Source organism: Neopelma chrysocephalum, unplaced genomic scaffold (assembly GCF_003984885.1).
Source record: "Neopelma chrysocephalum unplaced genomic scaffold, ASM398488v2 Primary Assembly neopelma1_43, whole genome shotgun sequence".
Lineage (NCBI taxonomy): Eukaryota > Metazoa > Chordata > Aves > Passeriformes > Pipridae > Neopelma > Neopelma chrysocephalum.
This window is the reverse complement of record NW_020897702.1, coordinates 22,091,661-22,110,584: the sequence shown is the minus strand read 5'-3', so window position 1 is coordinate 22,110,584 and position 18,924 is coordinate 22,091,661. Positions and strand designations below refer to the sequence as shown.

The 18,924-nt window shown below is 39.4% G+C and overlaps 1 protein-coding gene across 1 annotated transcript in view; it reads right to left on the bottom strand.

Moving 5' to 3' along the window:
* Positions 1 to 1,764: 1,764 nt before the first annotated feature.
* RSF1 (remodeling and spacing factor 1) overlaps positions 1,765 to 18,924 on the bottom strand; it is a 64,296-nt gene continuing 47,136 nt past the window's right edge. The window contains exons 12-16 of the mRNA XM_027677587.1: positions 16,516 to 16,583; positions 15,370 to 15,577; positions 13,538 to 13,761; positions 11,258 to 11,449; positions 1,765 to 9,595 (exon numbers count right to left, since the gene is read on the bottom strand). Coding sequence (XP_027533388.1) covers positions 9,021 to 9,595; positions 11,258 to 11,449; positions 13,538 to 13,761; positions 15,370 to 15,577; positions 16,516 to 16,583 — 1,267 coding nt within the window. The 3' untranslated portion in view covers positions 1,765 to 9,020. The remainder of the gene's footprint in view (positions 9,596 to 11,257; positions 11,450 to 13,537; positions 13,762 to 15,369; positions 15,578 to 16,515; positions 16,584 to 18,924) is intronic.

Genomic DNA, 18,924 nt, shown 5'->3' with positions numbered 1-18,924 from the left:
TATAAATAACCACCTTGACTGAAATGTAAGCAAATTCCACAATGAAGTGATATTTAAACACCACTGGAATAGCTTGAAAAAAAACAAAGAGGCAACAGGAGATGAGGAAGAGGAAATGTCTCAACCATCTTCAAGTTTGCTGTGCCAAGACAAGGGCTCATTTGGAAACAAAAAATTACAATTCATCCGTAAACATAAATCAAGCTGTGGCAGCTGGTGGGAAGAGATGCAAAAGCATGGAAACGCCATTCACTACACTTTGTGGTTATAAATCAATATTCCTGCTCATGTCCATTGCCTGTTACCTAACGTGACTGTCATATCAGCCACGGAGAGCCCTCATCACCTCTGTAGTTAACTCCAAATCACACAATTCCTTTAGGTTGTTAATTTATAATACTTCTGAGTGGTTGAGGTTGACTTAAGCCACTGCAGTGGAGCAGTAGAGTGTTCATTTCTCCTCCTGCATGCAAATGCAAGTCTTTTTTCTGTCACATACCACTCTTCCAAAAGAAAATGGAAAAAAGGATGGTTTAAGTCCAAGCAGGGAAGTTGGTTTTGAGGCCAAGGCATTAAGGAGGAGGAGAAATCCACATCTTCCTCGTTTACACAATCCAGACACTTCATACCCCAGTATTGAGTGCTGCACCTAAGAGAAGTTTAGAGCAGGAAGGCAGACATTTCCTGGAAGTTTACAAATGGAACAGAACGGTACTATTTGAAAATGCTTTTCCTCAGCTGTAAGAGCTTTAAGTGAGTCAGGACCCAACCCCACACTGATATCTGAACACTGGGTGTCCAACAGTGATTTAGTCAACAGGGCCATGTTCAGAGGCAATGGAGAGCAGCAGGTACCTTCTCAGGGTTAAGAGTCACCTTAGGACAGAATGCAGAACTTGCCATCCAAGGGAGCTTGTTTCTCTCCACAGCACTGCCTGCCATAAGATGGCCAGTTCAGACTAAAAATACCCAGAATCCATCAAAAAATGCAAATATAAATTTTTGGCAGTGGATTTGGAACAAGAGGAAGATTTTCAACGCAATTTCTCATCACTACAGGAGCATGCAGTAGCTTGACTACAACCACAAACATTCAAAAAAAAAAAAAAGGCTTCAGTGATTCACACAGAGAAAAGTCACCCTCTTCTTTGATTTCTCTCTCCCTGAATTTCTCCTGTTAAAGTCCTGGAATATCATCAGTGTCCGCTGCCATTGCCACATGTCAGAACACCTGCTTCTTCAGTGTGTCTCTGCAGGCTTCCTTTTTTTTCCCCCCATTTTTTCCAGGTTTTACACATCTCGGCCTATATCAATGAACCTGTCTCCTCTCTCATTAGCACTACGTGGAAACCTCATGGATGTCTGCTGGAACAGCCTAGCTGGGTATGGTGCTGGCTGCAGGCATACTGGTTTTTGTCAGGTGACTGCAACATCATTATGAAATGACATTAAAAAATTATGTAGAAAATGGAATACATGCAGAAAATCACTGTGACTTCAAAAACAGTCCATCAGATCTTTTACACCATCAGCCAGAGCTGGTCAAAGAAAGAAAGAAAGGCTGTCAGTTGAGCTGTCATAAAAAAAGCAACATAAACAATGAGCTGCCCGTTCCCAAGGCAGACAGTGGGAATGACACGCAAGGAACCATCACAGGCTGGAACAATACACAGCAGCCATTACTCTGTGCTTGTTTTAAAACTGAAAAAGAAATGTGCATGTGTGATGCCCATTAAAATTCACTTGTATCTTCAATACACATTATACTTGGTACATCAAGTTATTTCAATTTTTTTTATTATGACAATTTACATGTCATATTTATATGAAAGAAATGACAGTAGATATTATAACAAAACCATTATGAAAGAAAAGTTACACAATTAGGCCTACAAGCTATAAAATGGCTTCAGGCCCAGCTTATAGACAAAGAGTTCTGACCAGACTGTAGTGAGAGACAACGCTGAACAATTCATTAACAAAAATATTGGCACCAGCCTTAACATTTTTTTTTACTTCATTTACAAGGAATACAGTATTTAAACAGTTGTGTACTGCAAATCTAAAAACATTAGCTGTTATTAAACTGCAGTTAACCCTTTGAGCACTGAGGCCACCATGACTTCCATTTAAAAAAGTTTAAACGCAGCATGTTTTACATGCACGTGGTATTACTGGTGGGAGGGAAAAGACAGTGAAAGCACCACCCGATTTATGTGCAACAAGAATAACACTTCCAGTTTTTTCTATATATCTCCCCCCCTTCCCACACACACAGTGTGTGTCCCCTTGGTCCTTTCCCTTTGATATTGTAGCAAGTCATGATTGAAGAGAGACTGAAGAAAACCAAAGTTCAGGACTCAAGAAACGCAAGGGTTAAACTCTACATAAAGAGCTCAGCTTGTGGAACTTCACTGTGTTAATTCTTTAGAGAAAGAAAATAAAAAATGAGGCCAGCCATGAAGGAGACCATTTTTAAGGAACTCAAGATTTCTTTGCAAACATACAAACAGCACCCAGGAGTAAGACAAAACTGTATTTCATGAAAGTGTATCTTAAAGAGACCTGTCTGGCAGATTTGATCCAGTTCTCACAGAATATTGGAGGGTAACCATTCTGCTGGCAAGGGACCTGTTCTGTGTTACCCAGGACATTGAAAATACCTGATGTTTGTCTAATAGGATCTGTGCACATGTGAGAACCGCTGTGCATAGCGGGAATGGTGACGTTATGCGTTTGAATCGGTCACATCCCTCTCCTGGCTGCAGTGGGAGGACTGTGGAAAATGGGCAGGAACGAGCAGCCGCATTGGCATTGACAACACATCGATTTAATTCAAGTTTGGGGGAGGAGTATCATTTGAATGAATATAGGATAGGAATAAGATACTGTACAAGATTTTAGAGTCCATATAACGGGTACAAAATAGCAAACTAAACAAGGCTTACAGTTTTATGATTTGATTTCCTTTTCTACCACTACCCTGAGTAGCAGATTAATATCTATTGAGGACTTTTAACTGTTCTAACTAACAAACAGTGCACTGATAACTAGGCCTATTGTATGTTTTCGTAGAAGGACTTTATCCCCGTAGAATCATTTAAGTCAAGTTCTGACAGACTAATCTAAGTTCAGTTGTGTGGGACACAGTAAGGGGAACAAATAAGAAAGCAAACCATGCAGACCAACATCCCCAGAGGCAAACATTGTCATAATATTCCATAGACTGATCCTGATTTTTTCCACATCCACATTGCACTGATGGAACATTATCTATTTCTTCAAGGAAGGAGACCTCAAGTATATTTTCCACTTACTTTGAAGGTCAGGATGAGAAAAGGAGGGTAATTGGGATGTTTCTCCTAAATGGAGACCTTCCATTGGAAATACAGTCTTTAAAGGGCAAGTCACAAGTAGTTTTTAGGCCTGTCTTGCAAATGGCATGGGTTTGCATACACATTTTTCTGCTCCACTTCCCTCCATCCATTCCCCATCTCCTTCTGCTATTTGAACAAGCATCCAAACAGCAGGAGCAAGTGACTCCGTCTGCACCTGGGGAACCAGTGAGACCGACTATACACAAAGTGCTGCAAAGTGCACAAAGTAAACCAACTGAACAACAGAGCCTCTCCGTTGTTCAGCCCTTGGTAGCAACCTTTGGGGTTATATGTAGCAATAGTAGATACTTACAGGCACACATGCGCCCTCTAACTGCAGTACTGTCCCCTCTCCTGCTGCTCAGCTCAGGCGTGGGGTGCCAGCATTTACAAAATGATAGTCAAAAACCGAAGTTGTAGGACTTGTTTTTAGTTGCAGTTGAATCTGGAGGCTTTACACCACAGATTCAATTATAAAAACTTACCTACTTTGGAGTGTTCTGTTCTTTCCCCCAGAACCTCTACACAATCTTTTTTTTGTTCTTTTAAGTGTCATACTAAGCAATATACATCTTTTGCACATCTTGTAAGTTAAATTACTCTGAAGTGTTGGGACAATCAATTCCCAAGCACAAGTTTTTGTTGTTAGGAACTATCTCAGTTAGTTACACCTAATCTAAAAGAAGAGCTCAATAAGTGCTGTGACTTTCTGAAATGACTGGTAATCCTCAACACCCCAACTGTGGGGTGTCCAGATTCAGAAATAATTTCCAACTGGTAAATATTTCTGAAGCCAGAGTTCTCTGTTAGATCTCAGATTGGGAACTCAACTGTAAAACATCAAAAATTAGTCACAGAATTTTTCTAACATCAGTATATACCAGAAGGAAAAGGATCATGTCTGTTGGATTTTTTCTACTTTCTGCCTTACAGTGTTTCAAGTGAGATATAGTTCCCAACCCAGCTGTTAGGGAAGGGGAGGAAGAAACTAACAGGAAATGTGGTCTTGATCCTGTAAATCCTTACTTCAGACAATATCCTAAATGCTTCTATATATGTATATATGTTCTAAACACTTAAGGAATTGCAAAATTCTGCTCTTCCACTTCTAGAGTTTCCCCCACCATACTCAACACAATGTTTTTCCCAAAGTTACTGTCTTGGTTGAAGTACTTGATCTTTTATATATATTTATATATATTTAAGGATTTTATATACCCACCAAATCAGAAGCATACATCAAATGTAAATACATAGCTAAGGGTGCATGCTGCACATCAGAAACATATTACAAGCCTCTGAACAGTAGCCACTGCACATGTACCAAAACCAATTTTCAAGGCCTATATATTGCCATTTTGAATGAGATGATACAAATCTCTTTTGTCAGACCAGCTCTTGGGGCGAGCATTACTGTCACGATTTATTTAAATCACTGTGTACAAAGTGAATTTATAAAAACAGGTGCTATAAAAATTCCTCATTTACTTTTTGTAAAAGAAATTTTTGAAAATATGTGATTGGAAATGATTATTGGAAAGTTTAGGCCAAGATTTCCTGCTGAAGAACACTGAAAACCAAGTTATAAGCACCTGAAAAGAGAGGTATAAAATGGACACCCTGACAATGAATGATTAGAATTATTAAACAGTTGCAGCATCTGCATACCAATGTAGTTCAAATGACAGATATGAAGAGAAATCAGAACAAGTGTACCACTACCATACAATTTTTCTTTTGTGAATATACATTTTTCCCCTAGAGTTTCTTTGAGTAAGGTCTCACAGCAATTAGAAAACAGAGGTGAACAGAAAACAAAACAAATCCAACTAAGTCATTAGCTCCTATGATAGGAAGAGTAACTGAGACACTTAATACAAAGAAATCTTGAAGGTGACATACTTCATAAATGAGCAATTTAGAAAAAAGTATCTTTTGTTTCTCTCAAGTGCTGCTAGAACAGAGCAATCTTTTCATTCAAAAAATAATCAGGAAGATGCAGTAATTTTATAATGTAATTCAACATGTAGGAAATTAAACTATCAAAAAGTTGACTGTTCAGTACTGACCTTCCTACAAGATTTCAGTGCTATGAGTTGTTTTGGTGATGTCATCTTCCATTTTTAAATCAAAACGATGCTCAGGTTTATCAGACTCAACAACTAGAAGACAGCAACCATGGTGAAACTCAGTTCTTGTCACTACCACCCTCCTGCTTATATTAATGCACCACATTCGTTAATTGCACAGTGGAGCTACTTGAGCGCTTTGTGTTGCTGACAGTCACACAAGTCCCATGCAAGAGAGCAAATATCCAGCATCTATACTGGTGACACAAAAAGAGTCCAATCTTTCACTCGATTTATATGTTCTTCCCTCAGCAATGCTACTTAGGCATTCATTCTTCTCCCAGTCAGTTATACTCAGAAGAGTTTGCAGTTAAAAAAAGACAAAGCTTCTAGTGACAATCTGTGTGGAATAAACAAGAGTTTGTTGAATAAATCCTTTTTATGTTCAGCCAATAGCTGCTTGTTCTAGTACTTCTAAATCCATCATGTTAAAAAAATCCCTGGCCTGTTTTCCCTGTTTCTCGTATGGTTTGAGCTTTCTCTAAGCCCAAAGCTACACCTGAAGATCCCTCCTCAAAGGCAGTTAATTTCTGATCTCACAAGGAGCACAGAAGGGCACAGGAATATAAGGACACCAGGAAGACATTTCCACTCTGGTACATATATGTACTGTAACAGAATGAACCCTCTGTGGCTGTCAGCTGGCCTCATGTCGGAAAATGTCATCTTCCCAAATAGGAGACTGTACATTTTCCATCAAGCAGGAGGCCTTAGAAATGAGAAAAATATGTTTGAAAACGGTAACACTTTCCAGGGCATTTTTTGCAGTTTTATCTTGCACACCATTCCCACAGGGTCTAAGGAGGAACTCTAGATCCTGTGGGATGAAGCCAGCTCAGGTACCAAGGGTGACTTCTATAAGACAGAAAAGTTGTTTTTGAGAAGTGACCTAGAGAAAGTAAAATTTGGTAACAACTGGTCACTTTTAAAATGCGACACTCCTGATGCAAGCTTCAATGCTCCTAGTCTTTCCTGCTTTTACATCATTCCGTAACTCAGTACTCAAATTTTTCTCCCGATTGGTGTATCCAGTACTGTAACTCTTTTGTATTTTCCTACATTCACAATTACTTGGTCACTAGATACTGAACATTTAAGGTTGACTCTACAAGCAAGAATGTTTGCTACAGCACTGATCAGATACTTAAAGGCTCCATCAGGTAGCAAAGAAAAATATGGCACTGCCAAAACAAATCAGAAACCATTGGTTGCACGCTGTTGCTGCACGTGAATCAGTTTGCACTGCAAGTATTAAAAATGTTCAGCAGCTACTATCATGGACAAGTGGAAGCTGTATGTTCTTACTTGTTCTAAAACACAAGTATATTAGAAATGTAGACGCACTACATTTATGGGTCACCTAAGCAAAGCAAAGCACTACAGTAGCTTAAAACGCTACATATGCTTTTAAGAACTCATTGTAAGTTTCTGTGGCTTTTCACTACCCTGTTTTAATCATTTAACTGTTAATTGTTAACATCAGTAAGGTAGGAAAATATTTAATCTTTGATGAAATTAAGTTCTCATTTAGAGAGTGATTTCTCTTGTTTTTCTTAAATCACAAGCTTGCTTAGCACAGCAGATAAAGAGCAAGTTCCATCTTTTTGCATCTTCCTGATCCTAGTTTTTTAGCACAATATGTGCACTGCTAGAACCCAAACGAGTCATGGAGTGGTTCTGATAGACCTCGTGGAGAAAGAGGTGGGGAAACAAAACCAAGACTTTAAAGGCCAAAAAGCAGGTAATTTTTGGATCTAAGTTTTCTAGAGAGGTATTCAGTAAAGGCCTAATGCTGGTTTTATTACAAGAAAAGAAGTGCTTAATGACTGACTAGTAAATACAATATAATGGAAGGGAATCAGGTGGGGCAGGAAAGGAGAACTCACTCCTCGGTGGCAGCAGCAGTTTTGGTGTATCCATTGCCGGCAATGGACCTAAACACCAGTCAAAAATCCAAATCTCAGAGCAAAAGGATTAATAGATGTGACCTTTTTGGATTTCAATGTTTGGCAGATCTGTTTGAGTTATCTGTGTGCTGCAGCATGTATAAATGCTACAGCCTGCATCTTAATCAGAGTAAAGAGAAAACTGAATGCTCTTGATATGCCCCATATTGGTTTGTCTTGGTTTTTTTTCTTCCATTGTCTTTTTTTTCCTTGAATAAAAGCACGCATCACTTCATGCCCGCTCAAAAGTTGGTGAGATGTCTTGGAGTCAAGCGTTTTCTCTCAGAAACACTGCCTTCTTGAAATCAGTTGGTCACATGACAGTTATTAAAATGTAAGAAAATTCTAATGGCCAAAGGCCAACAACTACATTCAAAAACCTGCTAATACATCCAGGCAGATAAGTAAAATCAAAACAAAAACACACATAAAACCCCAGACAGGAAACCTCCAAAAGGAAAACTGTTCCATTTGATTACTTCAATTTGAAGTAGATATTAAGGGCATGAATGGACCAGTCACGGTTTATTTGAAAATCCCTCCATCCTCTGATGCACTGTCACTCTGTGGTCAATGCCATTTGCACAAACACATTTTGTTCAGAACACTCCGACGGATGGTGAAACTCGTGTGGCCGGGCAGCTACCGCAGGGTTCTTTTGTCTGTAAAAGGTTTGCAGCACTTACAGACTTACTTGACATCCAACTTACTGACTAACTTGACATCGATATGTCCTCCCACTAGACACTGTGCATCGAAGACTATCTGATGAACTGAGCATGAGATCGCTTTAGAAATTCATGGCTAGTGTGTTTCGACTGTCAAAAACTTCATTACAGTACACTTCACTGTACAAACACTTTAAAGGATGTTTATTAGGAAAGTCTGCAAGTCATAATGGATAGCAGAGTTCTTGTTTATGGTACCTTCTTGGCCTCTAATAATTCTGTTTGCCTCCAGTATTAAAATCGAACTGCTTCCATGAAGGTGATTACTAAAATGAGCTATGGTATGTTAACCTACAACTCACAAAATGCGACAGTACAGACATTAATTTTGCTTTTAACTGTCTGTTAAGTTGTAATCTAAGTTGTGAACATTTAAATATAATATATATCTCATATGAAAAAGCTAAAGCACAAGTGCTTCTGCACCACCCCCCTCCCATCCTCCCACCCCTTGAGCCAAACCCACCCCAGTTCCGGTTTGGGCCCTGACTGATTTGGAATGCTTTCTTAGGCCACCCATTTCCACAAATTTGTATGCACTCAGGAAATATAAAGTCAAAAATATACAAATCTCTTGTTGTTATAAGGTTTTTGTGAGTGAAATTACCCAGGACCATGGACTTGGAAGGAGAAGGGGGGGGTATGAGAGGGAATTTACAGCAATTAATCTTCAAAGTTCAAAACTGGTCACTTCACAGAAAGACTGCAGGACTGGTGAAATTCTTGCTTCTAGAAAGTGATACTGTAGTGGAGAATTTTCTAGGAAAAATAAAACAGCTTTTAATAACTGGCCCGCTGGTATGAGCTACCGTGGAATAAATTAGCACAAAAATGGAAGTCTTATAACTGTTCACTGTTACAGACGTAATCAACAAGGTCAGTCACTCTCAAAAGTTCATCTTCATCTTCCTCTGGCCCTACTGCCTCCTGCCCACTTCCTGTCCCGTTGGGCGCCAGGCTGGCGCTGGCTGTGCTGTCCTTGGGGGCCTGGGTCTTCTCGCTTGGCTTGCCAATCAAGTTCTCAATAGTTTTCCCTGGGCTTTGTCCGTTGGTGGAAGGCAAGTCCACCAGGCTGTAGTCCAAAGGGCTCTCTACTTTCCCTACATTATCAAAGTCATCTTCGTCGTCGCTTTCTATCCGGTAGCAGTGCTTCTTGGGGTTGTCTTGAGCAGCTTGTGCTGCTGGCAGCTTGTTTGCAGGAGCAGGGGTTTCTGTGTCCTCGTTGGCATTTTCGCAGTTATCTTCCTCATCTGTCTCGATTCGATTCAGCCGTTTGCGGACAGGTTTCCCTTCCTCCTCCTCATCCTCTCCTTCTTCCTCGGAATAGTCGTCTGTGCTCCGCCGACGTTTTCGAATCAATCGCTTCGACTCCTTTGTGGATTCATCATCTTCAGAGTTCTTAGATGTGTAGCTCTCTGGAATAAGCAGCAGACTTAGAGCCATTAGCAAATCTTAGTGCAACCTTTACACTTTATTCTTCATCTTTCACACTCATTATCGAGCGATCTCTCACCACACACACTTCCATCTCCTCCAGGATCCCCAACCAAGTCAAAACACTTGCATCCTTTTTACTTCTTAAATAAACTCCTAAAGCAGAAAATACCAACAATTTGCTGATATTCTGTTTCCAATCTGAGGAGTACAGGAGGCTTTGGAGGTAGCTGTGTTCCCTTCTAAAACTGCTAACTCCATGCTGGAAATAACACAGAACTGCATCACTCATCTCATAGCACATGCTTTATTTACAGCCTGCCAGAAACTGAGAACCCAAATAATGGCTGCTCTATCATGAAATTCACACACACACACACACAGAACCATACTATACCCCTGCCGACCCCAAATTATATACAAATTCTTTCAAAGCATACAAATGCTGCCTGACTGTCCTCTGAATCTTGCTGCCCTTTAATGGGAGGCTTTTTTTCCTCTGGCAAACTGGAATATTGCCTACACACTGACAGCCTTTGCACTGATCTTTGATGGGTTTTGATGAGAAAAGGAAGAGGCTGAAAAATCAAATGACAAACTTAATTTGTTGTCTCCTTGTGATTTCCATTAGAAATCCATTTCAAAGGGTATTGTTTAATGTAGGTTCAAGTTGATAGAGACTGTCAGCGCTCCTCTATTTTCAATGTAATACAATTCTAGTACTGTTGTTACATATTTTATGGTATAATGCAGGCACTGTGGGAGAGTGCTGAAATGGTACTTAATGGTGCTGATTTTAATACGCAGAAAGCCAGCACCAAAAATACCTGAGGAAATGGGATTTCATGAAGAGAAGACACTGTCAATCAGGCACTGTTTAAAATCACAAGTGCAGGCAGCAAAAAGCCACCATATAGTGAATTCCTGAGAACAGGCTGAATTGAAGTGTATGATCATGTTTTTGAGGTACTATACGCACTTGCATCACATACTTGTTTCCCCTCATCTAAGAGCATGCTCTAACACTCTGTAATTTTAGGGCAGCCCTTCCAAAACTGAGGTGCTTGGCCTGTCAAGCGTGGCTTGTTTTCTGAGGAAGTCTGGCATCCATTGCAATCCACACTGCTCAGCATTCGGAAAGCTGGACCTAAGGTCTCATAAGGTGCGTGCCCAGAACCCAAGGCACCCAAAGTCAGTGGTTGCTTTTGTAAAAGCTAATTAATTATAAATCAAAAACCAGTCACTCATTATGTGATTGACATTACTAAGAGGGGCTTCTGCCACACTTAGCACAGGTCCTTAAACAGGAGATGGAATGAGTCTAAACCACCAGCACAAACACAGTCAGGGCATCAGAGGCACTACCCTTTCTTTTATAAAAGAGAATCTTTAAAGGCTCGTGGGATGGAGCTTTATGACAGACCTGGAAGTCAGGATTAGGGACAATGAAACACTTTCGAGAAGTGACTCAGTTAACAGTGCATCGTGAAGTACCAGTGGGCTGTTTCAGAAAGAAACAGTTTCTGAGAAACATCAAGGAACTGAAAGACGATTCTCTGAAATCTTGGAATTATATACAGTTTTCCCTTCATAGTAATGCTGACATATATGAGCTCCTGTGAACACCGCACTGTTTATTTTACCTTCACTATCTGAAGTGGAGAGCCTGCGCTTGTGAACTCTTCTTAACTCCTTCCCATATCGGACACTTTTCTGTGAGCCATCACTTTCTGAATCTTCCTTATAATTAACTTGTCTCTTCTGATTCCGTCTTGATCTTCTCCTCCTAGTTTCCAGGTAATCGTCATCACTGTAATCTGTGTACTCACCACTCTCTGTACAGAAGAAAACAGTGACGTGCATTATTCCAACAAAGCAAACTGCTTTACATAAAAAAATTTATATAAGTTTTAGACCAACACCAATAAAATTATGTGCCCTTCCAGGACAGACAGTCTCAGCCATTGTGCCTCATTATTCTGATCCAAGCCAGCTCTCCCATTTATTACCAGTGTAGAATTGCTTGATTTTAAAAGCTTCTCAAAAACCCTTTTCCTGTCTCCCTCAAACTCCTCCAGAAGGTTTCCTTCCAGTGTTTTTGTTGCCTCATCTCTACTGGCAACAAAAATGTCTCTACAATTCCTGACAGTGAAAACAACCTAACTGAATCAGAGTTGATGGTGCATGTTACCACTAACACTGGGAAGTCCATTCTGCTTTTAAAATTAAAATAAATAGTACTCTACTGGAAGACTTTTAAGAACAGGTAGATGAAAAACCACAGACAAGATGAAACTCCAAGATCTGAGTTATAGAATTTAAATTAACAACAAAAATCAGTTTCTCTCAATCACAGGTTTGCTTAAAACAGACACCATACAGTAGAAACTTACCATCAATCACAGTTTTTCCTCCACCAGTCTACTGCAGTTAGTGTCTTCAAAAACTAAATTTATTTACATCAGATGAAAATAGCCTCAAATCAACTTTAGCTGCTTTTCCACTGAGCTATGCCAGAACAATTATCCCAAGATACATTTCTATACAATTCTCATACTCTGTTCCTAACTTAGTGATTGACATGAGTCACAGATCAAAGTGGCATCCTCTTTACTTCCTAAAATATTAGAGAAAGAATCAGAGCAAGTCAGCAAGAAAAACCACTTTCAGAAAGAAATTCCATCTCTGGAGACTGAAAACACAGCTTGCTCACGGGGCACCTGATTTCCTTAGCTCAAAAGTGGCTTAAAGCAGGATCCTGAGGGACAGTAATGAGGGTAAAAGAGAGAAACACATAGTTAATGCTATACTTTTAGATATAGATGGAAGGATACTGGAATCAATTGATTTTATCACAGGTGTGTGTCCACCGGGAACCAAACAAGTTGCTCTTGTATATTACAGAATATATGAACAACCTCTTTATACTTCTGCCAGTATTTTCATCTAAGAGCTTATGATTAGCGCAATGATGTATTCAGGACAGGGAGACAGCAACCACTGCATGTGCATATAGCTGTCTTCATCTGCCTGTGCACAAACCCTCCTTTTGGAAACCAGTACTCCAAAGCAACTTACTCCAACATGGTCATCTTCTATATTGTAGAAAGACATATAAAACACTGGAAAGATAACACACACTACAGTAAGTTAACACTCCAGTATAGTTAGTACCTTAAATTCACAATAAAAATAAGTAAAAACAAGTGCTTCTGTATATGGCACTTTCTAGTCTGTGACTCAAATGAAGCAGAAACAGTCCTTGGAGAAAGATGCTGATCATGAAAAGGTTTAAAGTACTATTCTCACACTTCAAACCATGGCAACAGAAAATGAACTGGTTGAAGGACAAGTAGAATAAAGTGAGTTATTAGGTTCTTCTGTGATGCAAGAGTTTTCAGTTACTAAAGATTTTAAGGATAATTGTAGGAGAGAGAGAGTCAAGGTGTTATTGTTTGCCTTCAAGTCAACCAGAAAACACAGAATGCCATAAAACTGAAAGTTTTCTTCCATACAAAGTGAGGGAAAATGTTCCTTTCAGAAGCTTTTTCAAAGTGTTCAGAAGGTCTTCTAGTAGCTATAAAGCCTCCATTCCTTCTCTTCCCTGCAATCATGTGCCAAACAGGAACGTTTGAGGGTAGCTGCAACTATCCACAAAGGTGGCCTTTAGAATCATAGCAATAAGCACTCATTTAAACACATAATTACCTGAAAATGCCAAGAACCTAGTGCTCAATACCAGTTCCCTGCAGATTATTGACAGCAGAACTATCAGCAAAGGGCTTTACAGCAAAGATCTGACACAGTCGACTTGACCAAAGCCAGCGAACAAGTTAGTGTCAGTTGCAACAGGAAACTGAGATTTCCATTCTTCCTCTCTTCAGTACAGAGTATTTAATATATCTAAGACTGCTTATACTCACCAGACTCTCTGCTTGAATTTTCCTCAGAATCTTCCTCTTCATCGTCTTCAGAGTATTTTTTCTTGGCTGTTTTCCTTCGTAACCTCCTGCTTTGCCTCATGGGCCTGGAGAGGTGTCGCCTGGATATGCGGGCACAGAACTCTGAATCACTGTCCTCGTTTGATGGTGGGTCATCTTCACTTTCATCCAGATTTTCCTCTGATATAACAAACTCATCTTGAGATCTGTTCAAAGAAGAACCACAGACAACAGAGATCGGTATTGAAAACAAAGGACTGAAATAGTACCTGTGTTTTACAAGTCAGTGGTAAGTATTCTCTTACAAACAAAAACAAAAGGCACAAATCTTATCACGAGGAGCGAAGACCTCGAGAGAGCAGGCTGCCATTACTGACATGAAGTTTCAGCTGTATGTTTGGGATATAGCTCTACAGTGCATGACATTACACAGCAGATTAGAACAGCAGGTGGATATAAAAACTCTGTCAAAGCAGCACCACAAGTGACATTAACATAAGACAGACTCTAGAGCATTCATGTAGTTCACTGCAATGTAATGTCTGCACAGCAATAACTGTGGAGGGGAAAACCACCCACCATGTTCTAGGAGAGGTGACCTTCCCTTCACAAACCAACTAACTATGCAATTTCTGAGAATCAGAATACTGTGTCTTAACACAAAACTATTGCTCTTATGCACCTCACAACCTTAACAGCTCGTAACGCTCCCATCATTTCAGAAGTGAGCCAAGGCTTTTTTAAAAACCATTAACCACTGACGGTACCAGCCGCTTGCATTTGTGTTAAGTTCCAGTATAACATCCAGAAGGCCCTCAGCAGAGGACGGAGTTGAAAATGCCTGACTACACTTCAACAGATCAATGCACCATTAACTCTGCCAGATTTCCACATGCTACACTCATTGATTGAAAATTTCCAGCACATGTAGCTCAATTATTCAGGGTGCCACTGAAATGTCCTCAGCATGGCCACAGGTGAAAAACAAAGTTCAAAACTTGCATCTGTCTTGTATAGATTTTCCATATACTTAGTAAATAGACTCAGTGACTGGTGTAAGGCTTTAAATGTTTCTGGTAAAGACCCTACAGCCTCATGCTTTATTATGTTTCTTCATTGAGGCATGAAGTTCATCTAAAATTATCAAATTTTTCAACATCAGGAATTGCACAGACTGAACAAGGAGAAATTTTGTGCAAAATGAGTCTCAGTTAGCCAGAGCAATATTCATTTAGCATTTAGAGCTTCACGTGACACCTATTTGTTTTCTATAGTATAAACCACTTCTTTGGCCGTGTTCAAACTGTATCTCCTAGAGAGCAGCAATCAAAAACTCATTTCAGAACCTGTCAAGTTCTGTATGCTCTAAATAAGAACATTTTCCTCTTCCAATTTCTAAAAATTGGTTAAGAATTTCTGCTCGACAGTCACATCAGCCAGAGAACTGAGCCCACCTGGCTCCTTCACTAACAGAACCCTTTAGTGAGGCCTCAAACATCCCAGTAACATTTCCAGATCATGTTTTGCTTAAAATGCAGATTGGATGATTTCAGCACATGGATCCAGAGTGCAGTTTTTCCAGTACAGTGATGTTCCCCTAGGCCAGAAGGACCCCAAGGCAGGGGGTTTGGAACTAGGTGATCTTTAAGGTCCCTTCCAACCCAAATCGTTCTATCATTCTGTGACTTCTGCTGGCACTGTGCAGTGCCATCCCAGCACTGGGAACATCCTCCTGATGATCATTTCAGGGGCACTGCAGAGTCACAGAAGCCTGCAGTGGTCAGTGACTTGGGGAAGTTAAATTGCAGACCTACCCATCACTGATCTTGAATTCATCCTCACTCTCTTCTTCATCCAGATTACTGTCACTATCCAAGTCATTTAGTCGCCGTCGTTTCTTGCGTCGTGCTGCAGCAGCCCTTTGTGGTCGCTTGCTTTCCTTCCTTTCTTCCTCTAGGATTGTGGAAATGTCTTTTCCACGGTGACCTGTGATATTTGACATGTCTTTGCCCCTGCCAATGCCTGAATTCAGTGACACAAAAGGGTAAAAAAGAGCAAGTTTATTTTCTTGTTTAACTTTCTACAGATCTTTCTTACATGCTTCAGCTTATTTTCTGTAAAAGCAGAGTATTTTTTTTGTCAAGCAAGACTCTGTCCAGACTCTTGTTCCTGACACACAAAGCCCAGCTGTGTCCGCTTGGCAATACTGAGGTCCAGGCAGAGGGTTGAGACTTGGTTACGTTTATTGTATGGGCCTTGTGTCACACACCCAAAGACACCTGATTTTTACATTGTCTGTGTATATTCATGAGCTTCTGAAAACTGGTGTCTGTAGGGAGATGCCACAGGCCAAACAACTGAGGGACAATGTTCCATGGCTGTTTTCTTCAGGCAAGTGCAGGTGATGCTGAAACACAAATCCATCTCCACCTCTCAGATAGTGCTGAAGATCTCTCTTTTGGTCCCCTATGTTGCCACAACAGGCAACAAAGAACAGAATTTCACTTTATTCATGTTCAACTGAGAAGTGCTTACAGAGGTGGATGAATATTGTTAAGACAACTTTGTAAACCCCATCTTTACGGGGTCCAACTGCAGACCAATTTATGAGCCCTATTTTTACAGGGGACAAACGTCACTAGCACTGCTGCCATCCAAAACTTAGTAAAATAATTTTAAGAGTTTTCTTGTCAGGCTTATTCATTGCATATAACAAAACATATACAAGCTGAATTTAACTATCAAGGCTAAATACTTTCTGACATCTTTTGGCAGCCTGGGATGGCCATTCCTAATGGAAATTATTTAGTTCACTTCCAAAAATACAGCAGCAAAAAAACTCCATAAACTACAAAGTTTAAGGGGAAGGATTATATTTGTTGCTTCTCATATAAAAAAAAATTCGGTCTCAATTTTCTTATCACCACTGCAATGCAAAACAACTAACATCAGAAACATACCTCCTCCATCAGCTTCCTTGATATCATCTTCAATTGCCTCATCAATTGCCTCATCAAATTCATCAAACCTAAAAATAACAGCTTTCATTTACCACTTTGAAGTGAACTCTAATTAAATATATTATGAAAACATACCTCAAAATCTAAAGAAATAACCCTGCTTTAAGAAATCACACTGCACAGACAGTGGTCTGGATATATAATAAAATAACTAAGATAATGGGCCAGATTAATAATAAAATAGATATTTTTTAAAAGATGTGTTTCTTGTTTCTATTTCCTAACAGATTATTTATCATTGCCTGGCTGTATTATATTGATTTAGGTGAACAGAAATCCCATTTCATTTTATGTGACATATCCCTGAATTAAACAATATATAATCTGAAAGTTCTTTAACATAGTTTCAGTGGCATTTTTCAGGCAAAGCATTAATAATTTTTTCCACACCTTTTATCAGATGACATATGTTCTACCAATCTTCAAAACAGACTTTCTGAGAACCATCTATTAAAGTCAAGGTAAAACTATTCATTCTGTCTACATTTTCCTTCAAAACTCATTTCACATAGCTGCTTTCTCCTCTTAAAGCTCATGATAATCATACTTTGTGGATCTGCAACATCCTAAGCTGAACAGATAAAACAAAACATATTGTACACAGTTCCTTGTGATTCTGTACAAACAACCTGTAATACAATGTTACATAACTAAAAAGGACAAACAAAAGCAAAACATTTGAGTTTGTCCTTCAGCAACTTTTATAAAACTGCATAAATCTCTGCACCCTGAGTACTCATTTAAAGGGAACAGCAAATGGAGGAAAAAGGATCCAATTCTTTCAAACAGACAACCTCAGTTTGTGTCTTCAGTTATGAATTCAAATTCCATATAAAGGGAGTGTTACCTGTTCCACCAAATGGATGCCTTGAGCTCCATCATGCAAAAGTACAAAATTTATTAACTGTATAGGAAAGACATTTCATTTAGATGCAAGTTTTTTGTCTCATTTTTTAAAAAGTAAATTTTTTTGCTTGTTTTTGTACAAATGACTAACAATTGGACAATACATTCATTAAAGATTCCATTTCTCAGTCATGAAAGAAAGATTACAGTTATATTTATCTTGATCCTCCGTAGGAACCTCCAGCAGAACAAGGAAAGAATAAATCTAATCTTATACTCTGTAATTCAATAGTGAACATAAAACACTTCCTCCTTTAAAAATAAGGTGATGGACTTCTGGTATCTTTATATTCCCTCAGCACAACTGCATGTCACATTCAAAGCAGCTTTACCCAGCAAGGAAATAACTCTGCAATTATTCCATCAATAAAATTAGTTCCACACTACTCAAACCATATTTTCTCTCCACAAAGCTACAAATAACCCCCCAAAATCCCACCTCTTCAAAATGTGAGAAATCACTTTAACACTGTCAAATCACTGCTAACAAATAACCTGAGCTCAGCCACGAGGTGACAGCTGACTTGTCCATTAAGTGTAATGGAACATAATTTCTTCTGCTACTGCTTTATTCGTGGTGCAGGTTTTTGCTAACTTGCTTGCAGGAAGACTCAAGAAACGGCTTGGGTGATACAAAGGGATTACAGATCTTTAGACAACCAGGATGCTCCACGGTACAGATCTGTTTGTAAGCGGAATAAGGCATTTAGCATTTATTTTCCCCTGCTGAGGGAAAGCACACACAACTCTCAGTGACACCAGCAGGACTTCACTGCAGACATATAAATCTGACACACTGATACGTGCAATATTTTCACCCACTCAAAATTATGTGTATGACGTAGTCTGTAAGGAAAACTCTTATCATTTGGTATCAGAAGATTGATTTTTCCAGAACAACATTACTTCCAATAAAAAATATTGTCTTTGCACAACATGGGTCCTGCTGCAGTTGTGCCACATACCCTAGTGGTAAGGGGATTTTTCTCTTGGTCAGATGCTGCCTGACCTGTCATTAACATAACAGCAAATCTATATAATTTTGCCTGTAGCATAATGTTCCTTACAGGAATACTTAATTTCTCAAAGCAGCAATGGCATTTTCTTTACTGTGACTTCTGCTGTTTGTGTAAAAAGGTATCAAAAATCAACGGCTAAGCAAGGTCAGGTCAAGTTTTCTGGCCAGGCTGGAATGCCTCTCCTCAGCAGCAGAACCAGACTGTAAGTTCAATGATGGTTATTGTTGGAAGGCTTATTGTTCCAATATTGTAATGTTCTCATTTTTGATGATAAAGGTCTACATAGAGTAAGTACTGGAAAGTATTTTTTAAATCTTCCTAATGCATCTGGGACAAAAAAACACAAGCTCTCAGGTAACCACATTCTTTTCTAATCCCAAGGGTATCCTACTTGCCTAGTGGACTGAAGAAGATACGGAGTGTT